General features: G+C 39.8%; 1 protein-coding gene across 7 annotated transcripts in view; it reads right to left on the bottom strand.

Moving 5' to 3' along the window:
• Window positions 1-12,539, bottom strand: part of lama2 (laminin, alpha 2) — a 160,762-nt gene that overhangs the window by 60,013 nt on the left and 88,210 nt on the right. For all 7 annotated transcript variants that reach the window (XM_061753381.1, XM_061753379.1, XM_061753378.1 and 4 more), the window contains 10 exons: window positions 10,383-10,563; window positions 8,131-8,267; window positions 7,292-7,423; window positions 6,783-6,887; window positions 6,560-6,703; window positions 3,614-3,790; window positions 3,360-3,545; window positions 3,141-3,259; window positions 2,939-3,056; window positions 544-696 (listed from right to left, as the gene is read on the bottom strand). In XM_061753381.1, coding sequence (XP_061609365.1) covers window positions 544-696; window positions 2,939-3,056; window positions 3,141-3,259; window positions 3,360-3,545; window positions 3,614-3,790; window positions 6,560-6,703; window positions 6,783-6,887; window positions 7,292-7,423; window positions 8,131-8,267; window positions 10,383-10,563 — 1,452 coding nt within the window. The remainder of the gene's footprint in view (window positions 1-543; window positions 697-2,938; window positions 3,057-3,140; window positions 3,260-3,359; window positions 3,546-3,613; window positions 3,791-6,559; window positions 6,704-6,782; window positions 6,888-7,291; window positions 7,424-8,130; window positions 8,268-10,382; window positions 10,564-12,539) is intronic.

Below are 12,539 nucleotides of genomic sequence, written 5' to 3' on the forward strand. Positions count from 1 at the left end.
ATGTTTAATATCTTTTAATATAATAATTAGCTTTCTTTTTTGATTGGTCAAGAGAAAGGCTCTACTGCCTTATAGTGAAGCATGTGTGTTAACGTTCCCGAACATGGTTGTTGCTCTATTAAATAAATAAATAAATACATGACTAGAGTACTGTATTTTTTATTTTTTATTTTTTATTTTTTTTTTATGTAAATGATTCTTGTTGTTACTAAGGTCTGCAAAACAAAATTAGGAGGTGAGATTTTCCACATTGAAGAGGGGGACACCATACTCTCTGCCAGTACTCTGTCACCTATTGACATGGACTGTGAAATTCAAATTCTCCTCTCTTGAAGTACCTTTGGCCCACGATCAAGAGCGACAGAATGACGCGAAATATGAATAAGCCTGGTTAATTACAGCGAGGCTAATTAAACTTCTTTTCTCAGTCTCACCTTAATCTCTCTTTCAAAAGCTTCCTGGCATATGGCTGAATGGTGATTCTAGCCCAAGAGTGTCTCACATACACACACACACACACACACACACCTATACACAAGTTACCTGGCATATGGATGTGTCAGGGTCACAGGTGGTCGAGTGGCCGCTGCACTGGCACTGAACACAGCCGCCCATGCCCACAGCAGTGGGGACTCTGGAGGCCGGAGCAGATGCGTGTGAGCTGCTGCGAAGGCGGTAGAAACCGGCTGCACACTCCTGCATAGAAAAAGAGAAAAGGACATAAAACAGAGTGAACAGACAACATCAGTAAGAGTTAACAAAGCAGGCAGGGTACAACTGTAGAAGGACCTTGCCGAATGTCAGATCATTTTTGTGTGAGCATGCATTCCCACAGTCACAATAAAATGTGAATAATAATGGAGGTTGCACAGAGCGAAGACAACACTACTCATGGACTCATAATTATCCTAAATTGCTATTTCTCAAGGCAACTGTTGACCTCCGCTTATACACATACAGCCAATTAAGGGTTATTCCCCTCAGTAACTTTTGAACACACACGAGCACACACCTGTGTGTTCAGCAATAATTAATGAAGTCCTTTTAAAGAGCCATCTGCTCCCTCTGCTCGAGCTAAACGCCCGTTTTAGAAATACTTTAATAACGACAGCAGCTACAAACAGGATGCCCATCTGTTGGCAAAGCCCTCGACAAAAGTTTTAAGTTGAGCTACACTTTATTATTTGCCTTCAAGTTGGCACACTTCAGACTTGTCAGACAATAAAGCTGGATTGTCCACCGGCCTTTGGGTAACTAAAACCAAGGTTTAAAAAAATAGATTTACAAGTATAAATTGATGACCATCACCTAGAGGAATCGGCCAGAGCTGTGGCTTGTGTGTATCATAACCCCCTTCTACAAAATCCTCACTCAACTAAAAATTGGCTTAGCTCCTCTTTGCTTTCTGTGGCTTAAGAGGAGAAGCCGGATTCAGCTGAATTGGTTTGACAAACATCACAATTGAACGGCGGGGGCTAATCCCAACGAGGCAAAGCAAAACACAGGCAGCAATTTAAAGCTCAGACATTCTACTGGAAACACACGTCAAAAGTTCTCTCAAGAAGTTTCAAACATCTGAACAGTTGAGACCAGCATATCATTAATGTTTGCAGTACAAATAATTGTTTGCAATATTCTAATAGAAGTACTGATTCATTTTCCTACTAAAACGGGAATAATGTATATTTGTCCCAAATTGAAAAAAAACAAAAAAAAAACAATGATGACCCTTGCACCCTTTTTTTCAAGGTGAATCATCAAAATAGTTTAGTTTATTCATTTATTTGTCAGGGACCATGTACAGAAGACAAACAAAAAGAGTGGAGATGATCTGAGCCAGATTTTATCTTTGTACCTAATTTCCATCAGCAATCCCTGTGCCAGGAAAGAAAGAAAATAAAGAGTAGAAATTTAGGAAATGATGGTCAAAATGTGTCGCTCACATTAGACAGAGTAGGATAAAAAGCTTGCCGATTTAGTGCACATTTTCTAGGATTGGGTTTGAGTCGGCACCCTGTTACAACAGTTCCACTATCGTTTTCCTTTATCGTTATTTTTACTTTTCCACCTTTTTTTTCATCAAGTGTTTGTTTTGCCTTGTGCTAACCAGTTTGGAGCTTTTTACAGTTTTAGCCATGGTAGTGTAGAATATTGCCCGTGAATCGGCAGCCTGTTTACAACAGCTCCGTTCCCACAGTACTGTATGTGTATGTGTATTACTCGCCAAACAACAAACTAACGGCAGTTAGAAAACTGCAGTTGTTTGTTTGCATTCAAACTTGAGCTCCGGGCGTCAAATGCGCTGTGATCATTGAATTAAAATCTCTGCATCCCGGTGCCCTCATGCTGGTTGTTAGAGACTTCAATCATGTTTCTTTCTCTCATCGATGAACAACAAAATGTAGACAACAAAATAAGAAATCTCTGGACCTGCTGGATGCCAAATGACAAAGTGGAGGGAGCTCGTTTTGTATAATTATTATTTTATTTCTTGTAGTAGTTTACAGTATGTTTAATGTTCGATTTTATATACCTGCTTCTGTTTGGGGCTTGTTGAGGTGTTTTCCACAGTCTAAGTTCGTCCAACTATGATTGGGCCAAATTGGCTGCTTCAAACCAAAATGGCCAATTTATTTTTCAGTATTGGTGTGAAACACTTTCATGTGTCTCATGTCGTTTGTTGAAAATGTGGTGTCGGGGTGGACTTTTTTTCTTCCAACTTTCCAGTGAGTTTTAGGGGTTTGTGTTCAGGAGCCCTAAAATAGGTAAATTTTCACCAGGATAGATGCACTTTCCCAATTCAGTGACTTTTCAGGCTTTCCCGAAAGCGTCCTTCCGTCAGAAGAATAATTAACAACAATTCCAAGACAACTACCAAAAACAATGCCTGGATACTGTAGTGTAGTATATATTTGTGGTTAGCTGACTGCAAACGCACCTCACAGGATAGTCCGGAGTATCCAATTGGACATTCACATTTTTCTATTTGGTAGGCTTTCTCACTCTCCCTCGTGGGTGTACCTTCTTCTGCCACAGTGAGATTTATCTCTGAAATACTGTGAGGGACACAACACATTTTTTTTTACTATACTTATTTTTTCCAATCACATTTAAGACAAGATTGTCTGTGTGCGTTATACTGGCTGTTTCGCATCTGGTTGCCATGTGAGGCCTTGATGAGGATGTAGTCCACATAGAACAAAACATCCATGAAGTCCTGCCGTGTCATTGGCCGTCCATCTGCATGCCTCCACTCATGCTGTAGACAGAGACAAAACATTGATCGCAAACTTACATTTACCTAAATATACAACACAAACACATTTTAAGTTTATTGAGTTCCCGAAGCCTGAACATACCTCTGTCATGTCTATCTCGTGCCGTGTGAGCTGACCAATCTGGAGCCCCGCTACGTGGCGTGTCATCACAATGTTGTGGCTAGCGCCGCCCTTAATGATAACCTGGGGCTCGTATGAGGAGGGCCCAGTTTCATCTCTAGCCTCATAGTATACTGCATACTTCAACTTCCCACCGTATGCTGTGATCTATTGGGAACATGTTGGGAATGGATAAATGACCGTATAATAAATGATGAGAAAAACAAGTTTCCTACCATGGAGCCTCGGAACTGTTGTGGTAGTTTCCAGTAATAGGGCTCAGAAAGAACTGTGGTGACCAGCTCAGCGTGTGCGAGGATCTCTGGGTGTTTGAAGCTCACTCCTGTTCTCGTCTCAACAATGCTGTTTTTATCCACCAGGGGAAGCACTGTCTGCTCTGGCCTCAGTGTTAACTGCAAAGCAAACCAAAAGGTGGAAAAATGTGCCTGTTTTGGTGCACACTTTATGTTTGAATGCATAAACCAGATGACAACGTAACCATAAAAAACAAACAGCAGTGGCTATATTAAAACAACTACAATTTGTGGATCTTGCAAGCAAAAATAGCCTTCATGCAAGAATATTAGGAACATGTGAATGGAAAATAAAAAAATTGAAAAATACACTATATTTAAAAATATGTTATCTATTAGAAGTCGCAATGCAGCTCAAGTAATCTATTTTTCCTAGTCTCTTTTCTGTGTCACATTTCATTGCTGGGCAGAGTTCATAACTACCCCTACCACTAACAAGGTGAGAAGGTTTAAGAGAACCAATTTTAAGATTTTTTTACAACTTTTGAAGGCCATATTGATCAAATTTAAGATCTCTCATTTACTAAATGTTACCACAATGAACAGAAATATTATATCAGAATTTTTTATTTATTTCATTTGTAAGTAATTTTGCTCTAATATTTTCTAAATGCTATTTGAGGCTGACATTTTTGGGGGATTCCCACCAGCTCCCGAGGAGATGGGAGTGAATTTCACTATTAATCACGGGATTAGGCAGGAGCAGGCGGGAATGGGGGAAAAAGGATGGGAGTGGGATTCTGTAAAATTTTCGGGATTGGGAACAGTCTCTGTCGGTGTGGGAGGGAATGGAAATTTATTTTTTTCTTAAACACTCACTGTGAATTGGGTGGAAGTGGGATCAATGTGAATGTGAGTCAAAATCCATGCTTTGTTTTGTCTTGCTGAAATTAGCCTGTTTTGAGGGCATGCTCCTGTCTCGTATAAATGAGCCACTGTCCGATCCTGAGTCCAGCTTTTGGACAATGGCGATGGCTACTTGTGCGCTTTACAGTTGATATACTACCGATCTAGCAACCTTTTCTAGTGTTATTGGAGACATTAATCGCGTTAGACACACACAGTAAAAGCTTCATCGCCAACCAGCCAAATTACACTTGCGGATCTGTCCATGTGGCGCATGATTTGCCAAATACATTCACAGAAATAGGCAGTTCAGAAAAGATTTACTGGGTTGCGTAATTTTACATTTGATGGGTGAACAGGGACGCCAAACAACCATTTCTATAGAAGTAACAAAATATACTGTGTGTGTGTGTGTCTGTGTATTAATAACATTCAACCTTTTTAAAGCTTTAAGGCTCTGCAGAAACCCAAATTAAAAAAATACAACAGCAGTCATGTTAAATCTGTTAATGACACTCAGCTGGAAAGCATAAATACAAGCAACGCTCATGTTTGCTGCGTGTGCTTTGGGTCAGAATAGTTTTGCCAAAGAAGGACTAAACATGGCATCAAAACAACTGGAATCAGTAACAACAGCTAAATGGAAAATCGCTAAACCTACAACTGCCAATTTGTGTTGTCACTGTGCTCCATGGTTTCGGATCAGTAAACAACGAAGTGCTAGCCATTCTTCACAACGTTGGCACTATTGCTCTAACTCCTGCATTTTGCTGTGCAGTCAAATGTTCCTAGTTTTCCAAAGTGTTTTGTAATTGTTTGAAATGCTATAAATGTGTTTTTGGGACCAGAGGTTGTAGTGTATTCAGGGTTTAAACTATTAATAATTGCAATCGCTATTATGGGAGGGTCAATTAATGGCGTATATTTGCTATTCACGGCCAGGCTCGGTCCCTATCCCCTGGGAACAGTAGGGTCCATTGTAAACCCGTAAAAGTGTTTACAAGTGTTGTTACCGTTGGAGTCTTCCTGTCTGATGTGTGAATAATATTTGAGTTATTATCAACAGGCTGGAGTAAATTAAAGTGGTTTTCATCCTTCCTGTCTCCCATTTTAGTTGTTTTCATTTCAGCATTGTGCTAATGATATCAGGGGTTCATTATTGACTCGGGGATACTGTTGAGCGGAGTGATTTTAAAAATAGATTAATCTGCCGGGGCTGGGATCTTTTTTTTTTTATGTCCCTGAAGTCCTACAGTGTTGATATGAGGCTCTGCCGAAGTGTGTAGTTGGTTGGGAAGAAAAGATGCGACCTCTATTAAGCTTATATAGCTCGGACATGAAGGCAATACTGGCTGCATAATAAAGCCATTGTCACACATGGTAGACTGCTTATTTCAATCTCCATGATAACACAAAATGTATTCAATTTCAAATATTTAAATACAATACCAGAATGGTGGGTAGGTTTTACTTAGTATCAACAAAAAAAATGATAAGAAAAATAACATTATTGTTATTCCCTAAAAATCTCACCAAGGAGAATTCAATTAAAAAGTGTGATTTTAAAGGGTAACATGGTCGATAATTTAACAACATTGAAATTATTGTAGCTAAATTACTTCACATTAGGGTATAATGACCTCATAGACTATGTACGGTATAAAAAACAAAAAAATAAAGAATCAAATTAAAATAATGTATGTGTGCAAGTCCATTCACTGTAAAATTATGACGTGTTTATGTGGTTACCTCCATTGTTTACTCGAGGGAGTCAAACATTTTAGGAAAAGCTCTCTATGATGCAAAACAGGTCTAAATTACAATAATAACATACTGCTAAATGAATACAGTTATGACACTGTCAATCAAAACAGAACATTATGATCTGAGTAAAGGCCGCTCTTGAGATTCCATTATATTTTGTATAAGTATTCATCATGGTGTGTCATGCTGATGTATGTTTATGTGTATATCAAGTCATTATCACTATGTTGTATGTTAAGATACTGAGCGTCTACTCACCCACATCCTGATGAGTCCCTGTGACTCAGTGCAGGAGTGTGTCAGGCCGTAACAGTAACATTTGCTGCAACCAAGCGGATTTTGCAGGGATAATCCGAATGTGTTGGGCTTGCAACGGTCACAGTTGTCTCCCATCACATTTTCCTTTAAGAATAGATGCATACATTTATTGTATTTTGTATGTGTCTTGTACTTAAAGTAAAAAAAAAAATCACATGTATACCTTGCAGCTGCACTTCCCAGTTCGATCCGCGCAGGCACAAACTCCTCGCTCTATGTCGCAAGTCTCGCTGTCCGATCCTGAGATGGTACACTCGCATGTGGTGCACTACCAGGAACGTCACAAAGACAGACTCAAAACAGGCTGCTAATATCGCTTTAATTCCACTACACGTGTATGACACCAATTCATCCATCCATCCATTTTCTGAGCCGCTTCTCCTCACTAGGGTCGCGGGCGTGCTGGACCCTATCCCAGCTGTCATCGGGCAGGAGGCAGGGTACACCCTGAACTGGTTGCCAGCCAATCGCAGGGCACATAGAAACAAACAACCATCCGCACTCACATTCACACCTACGGGCAATTTAGAGTCTCCAATTAATGCATGTTTTTGGGATGTGGGAGGAAACCGGAGTGCCCGGAGAAAACGACACCAATTCAATAATGTTATTTTAGTATAATAGTAGGAATAAAAACAGTACACGACTATGTTGATTGCTCATATTGTTTACCTGAGGAAAGTCTCTGTATCCCAGCTGACATTCATTGCATTTCTCTCCTCTAAAGGAGTCGTGGCAGAGGCAGCAGCCCGTGTTGACGTTGCATTGCTGTTGCACTGAGCCCACCAAACTACAGCCACACTCCTGCACACATGCAGAAATAATGTTTTTACTCAACTGCAACAGACAAATAAATAAATCCCAATGCTTTCTGACTGGTCAAGGTGCCCTTGAACAAGGCACTAACCCAACAGCAAGAGGTCTAGCACGGTTTTCTGGACTCTTCACTACATGCATACCTGCATGTGTGTGATCTGGTTCTCTGTCTGGTGTGCAACACAAAATTTACTGTAGAGTGAAAGTGGAAGTTCCTTCTCAGGGATTCTAATCAGTACAATAAATTAAACAGACTAAATCATTTTTAGTATATGCTCGAGCAGAGTCATGGCAGTGTGTGTAGGGTTCATTTTCGCAGAAATTTAATAATACACCAATTGGAAAGCATATTGGTATATGGCACAAAAAAGGTCAAAGAGGAAGACACACCCACCCCCCCAGCTCAAGGGATGCGGCACTGTTTACATGTCAACTTTCACTTTCCCCTTGCTTGCCTGCATGTGCGTGTGATCTTAATTTAGTTTGCTTGGCTTTAGGACATGAAGTTGATGGATATTCATATTTTCAAATGATGTAAAGTATTTGAATTCAATGAGTTTTTGGAACTCCCTGTTAAAGGTGAACGTGTATATGTGTCAAAGAAGTCCTTCAGACAATCTAACTTTGAGCTGACCCCTTTGTTACCTGAATTGGGCATGATAAATTACACTGACTGTTTGTTACAGTCACGGTACCTTGCATCCAGTCATGATATCGTGGCCCCAGTGGTTGGGGGCGCAGCGGTCGCACCTTTCACCAAGTGTGTTTGGAGGACAGATACACTGTCCTGTGTTGGCATCACAGTTGTTGCCCACATGGCTGCAGAGACACGCTGTGACAAAGCAGACTTATTAGTGCATGCCTCATAGCTAACAATGCAGTTGTTTTATTATTTGTCACTGTAAAAATGGGTGTATTTTATAATTAAAATCCGAAATGTAGCTGAATGACGTTTTTTAAATTAACATGATATAGATTAGGCGGCACAGCGGTCAATTGGTTAGACCGTCTGCCTCACAGTTCTGAGGTCCGGGGTTCAATCCCCGGCCCCGCCTGTGTGGAGTTTGCATGTTCTCCCCGTGCCTGTGTGGGTTTTCTCCGGGTACTCCGTTTTCCTCCCACATTCCAAAAACATGTGTGGTAGGTTGATTGAAGACTCTAAATTGCCCGTAGGTGTGAATGTTTGTGCTACTGGTTGTTTGTTTATATGTGCCCTGCGATTGGCTGGCAACCAGTTCAGGGTGTACTCCGCCTCCTGCCCGATGACAACTGGAATAGGCTCCAGCACTCCCGCGACCCTTATGAGGATAAGCGGCTGAGAAAATGGATGGATGGATGATATAGATTAGAAAAGCGAGGTTTGCCTCTGTGAGAACCTTCCAAAGAACTGAATTATACTGTATTATATAGTCATTCGTAAGCTAGTTGATTTACGTACAAATTTTAGGAGCCTATATGTATCCAGGCTAAATTACATTTCATTCAAAGCTCACACTTTAATTACATACACCTGGTTCATGTGTACCAACTGCCACGCTTTCACTTTAAATATTTTCTTCACAGACATAATCTTGGGAGGCTGGAGGATATCTAACTTCTATCTTGTCTCACAGTAAATTAGCCGTGACATTAAATAAACACCAATATCATACTCATTCTCCAAAACTTCAAGATGAGCCAAAGCAAATAAATCCCAAGTTTATCATTTGTGTTGACAGTGTGACTGAGTTGGGTGTGTTTGTTCCTGCTTGTTCTTGGCTGTCAATTGTGCTTGGCATCCTTGACATATTGCATAAGGAGATATTAAGGGGTGCGCTATTCATAGTCGCCACTCTTAATCCTCATTTTTTCGCAGCACAAATAAAGTTTGCGACACCTGCTGCCTGCGGTGCCAACTATTTGGAGTGGATGATTCAAACATCAAAGCATCTCAAATATAAACATTACCAATTATGAAGGCTGGCTTGAAATAGGTTTTAGAAGGCCTTTGGGTGGCATGAACATGACCATGGGCACTGCCAACGGAATTCTAATTAGCTTATTTGTACAATTAGCTGTCTTAAATAAAGCTAAAGTTACTGATAGGTTTTTTATTTGGGAAACTTTAAGGTAGGAATAGAACAAGATATTAACAGTAAAATGTTTTATACAGTTATCTCTTACGATACAGCAGCAGATTATTAGGTACAAGTGTTTTTTTTTTCTAACAGGAAAGAGGAAGGCCTTTATTTGTGTAGAGGCATTTGATTGAAGTGGAAAACGCACCAGGAGACTAATTGAGACACAACTTCTATTAAAGTAGAGGTCAGTACAAGGATAATTTAAATAACCAATGGAAACAAGTTTTATTCTTAGTCTTATTATTAAAAATAATATTTGCTGATCTGTTCATTTTTTTGAGTGTTTGTCAAGACAGGAGCCAACCTTCATTATTTTGTATGAATAAACCAAGTGCTGACAACCTTGGCTATTCAAAAACAATCTTTTGAGCTGCCGATTGATGATTAAGGTCTAGTTTTGCTGAACAGACTATGATAGATGCACGCAGGTCAAAACTGATTGGGTAGAATGTGCAATTAAAATTTGAATGTAGCTGATTTTAATGTGAATTGTCAAGGCAATGCTTTGATAACTTAATGAGCCTTTACTTTGCTAGTCAGTATTAATACATGAAAGCAGCTTCTAAATAAATACTGTACCTCAAATACAAGTAACTGTTGTTTGCATTATGTTTGTAGGCTATACGTGTTCATGCTCCCAAAAATACTATAAAAATACTATCAATATGTTTGAAAAGAAAGTATTGCTATTAGAGAAAATCCATCACTGTATGATGATATTATTGTCATTGGAATAATTTGTGATAATATTGTATCGTGTAATAACAACCCAACCCCGGCCCCATATTTTTAAACGCCTTTTTTTCCCCCAGTCTAGCTTTGCTTACGTGTGCAGCCTCCCTCCTGGAAGTTGAAGAATCCTCGTGAGCAGCGGTCACATTTAGGTCCAGTGACACCCGGCTGGCACCGACACTGACCGTTTTCATCGCAGTCAAACGACTTGGAGCCAAAGGAGTTACAGTGACACGGCACACACTGTCCACCTGTAGCGAGGCCGAATGTCTGAGCCTGGAGACAAACAGGACCAGACAAGGTGAGAATGAGGGGGCAAGACTTCCAAACGATTGAAAGAGTAGGAAAGTTCACTGCACACTGTGTATTGTCTTTATATACTGAATTAAAAGCTGTCATGTATACTGTACATGGGTCATTTTCATATAATTTGATCAATAACGGTAAAGTCATGGCCCACTAAATTTCCTTTTAAAAATCAATGAATTGGAATTATTGGCCGGTGTTATCCATCAAAACGTCACAATTGTTTCCGAGAAAAAAAATGATTCCAAAGTAATCTCTCAAATTTTTAATGCCAAAATGTCTTTACTGTTCCTGTTTAAAGTTCGAAAGGAAGTTTCATGATTTGCAACATGTTTTCTGAAGATGCTAATTACATTTTTGGATATGGCAGATTTTTCTCCAGTTGCTTAAAACTAACACAAATGCATCTTAGTGACTTCAGAGTTCCTTTTGATGGTTCTTTTACAAACAGTCCTTCTTTGTCACTCAAGCTGTCTTTACAGTTAAGGGGAAAGCCTCAATATGTTGTTGCAATACAACAGAGGGATCTGTGAGCTAAAGTGCCAGGATGAGGCTGCCATTTTGCATCCACACAATAGCAGACAGCAAATTAAACAATGTTATTTCTGAGGTAAGAATGAATATGTGCTGTATGAATTTGTGACTGTGCTGTAACATGTCTTTACCATTGTTACGATTGTCTCCCGAGTGTAACGGGTTTAATGAGTAGTTAGGGCCATTTATGCATTTGTATCTGCATAGTTTGAAGGGCAACACATGTAAATTGTGCAACTCACATGATTTTTATGAAGCTGTTTAGGTCTTTATTGTTATGCACTTTTGTCTTTACCGTTATAGAAGAGGTGTATTTCAGTGGGCCACCACCATTTGCTCTGTCAATAAGGACTGCCTTTAGCATGAATGCCTATAATTTGAAATCATCAACAACCTTTTGAAAATATGACTTTCACCATGGCTGTTTCAGCATGGGAGACATTTACCCATATAAAAACAAAGCGGAATAAAAAACAACTAAATTAGGTTGTTGTTTTTTTTTTTTTTTTTTTTGTCTTTACCATGACTGACCAATTATATGAAAATTACCCATATGGATACTGAATATGTACAGTGTCTGGGTGCCAAAAACAGCCATAAAAATCCTTCGTGTGTTTTAACATGCTTATATGATCTGATTCTCTTCAAGGATTTGCCATATTTTTCATGTCCATAAACACAGTTCAAAACAGAACACGTGGCATTTTTGTGACTACAGACTGGGTCAGGCCAACACCAATTGAAATTCATTGTCTTTGACCATATTACAGGGACTCAGCAAGTCACACAAATGAAAAAGAACACTTCAAAAGTCCACAACCCGTTATAAATATTTACAACCTATCGAACAATGTCAGCAACCATCCATTCATCCATCCATTTTCAACACCGCTTATCCTGGTTAGGGTCACGGGGCGCTGGAGCCTATCCCAGCTGACTTCGGGCGAAAGGCGGACTACACCCTGAACTGGTCGCCAGTCAGTCGCAGGGCACATATAGACACGGACAACCATTCGCACACACATACGCACCGTCACTGAGTGGGAACTGAACCCACGCTGCCTGCACCAAAGTCAGACGAGTGTACCACTACACCATCAGTGACTTGTCAGCAAGCAATTTTTCCATATTTTTTCTGCATCCAAGGTAATATATGAATAAAGTGTAATTATACAATTTACAATCTGATAGGATGAGATTTAACAGAGAGCTAAGTGTGTAAACATGTTTAAATTGGCTTTTCTGTGTAAACCTTAGCCAAGTTGTCACACCTGAAGTCATGAGCGCTCACATTAACACAGTTGCAACCACATCTTTCGTACGCACTTCAGCTTTAATGGACTGTTAAAATGGATGGATGGATGTTTTGGGGCCTTAATATGAACACTAAGAAAACCCACAAAACCATGGGA

Source organism: Phyllopteryx taeniolatus, chromosome 18, assembly GCF_024500385.1.
Source record: "Phyllopteryx taeniolatus isolate TA_2022b chromosome 18, UOR_Ptae_1.2, whole genome shotgun sequence".
Taxonomy (NCBI): Eukaryota; Metazoa; Chordata; class Actinopteri; order Syngnathiformes; family Syngnathidae; genus Phyllopteryx; species Phyllopteryx taeniolatus.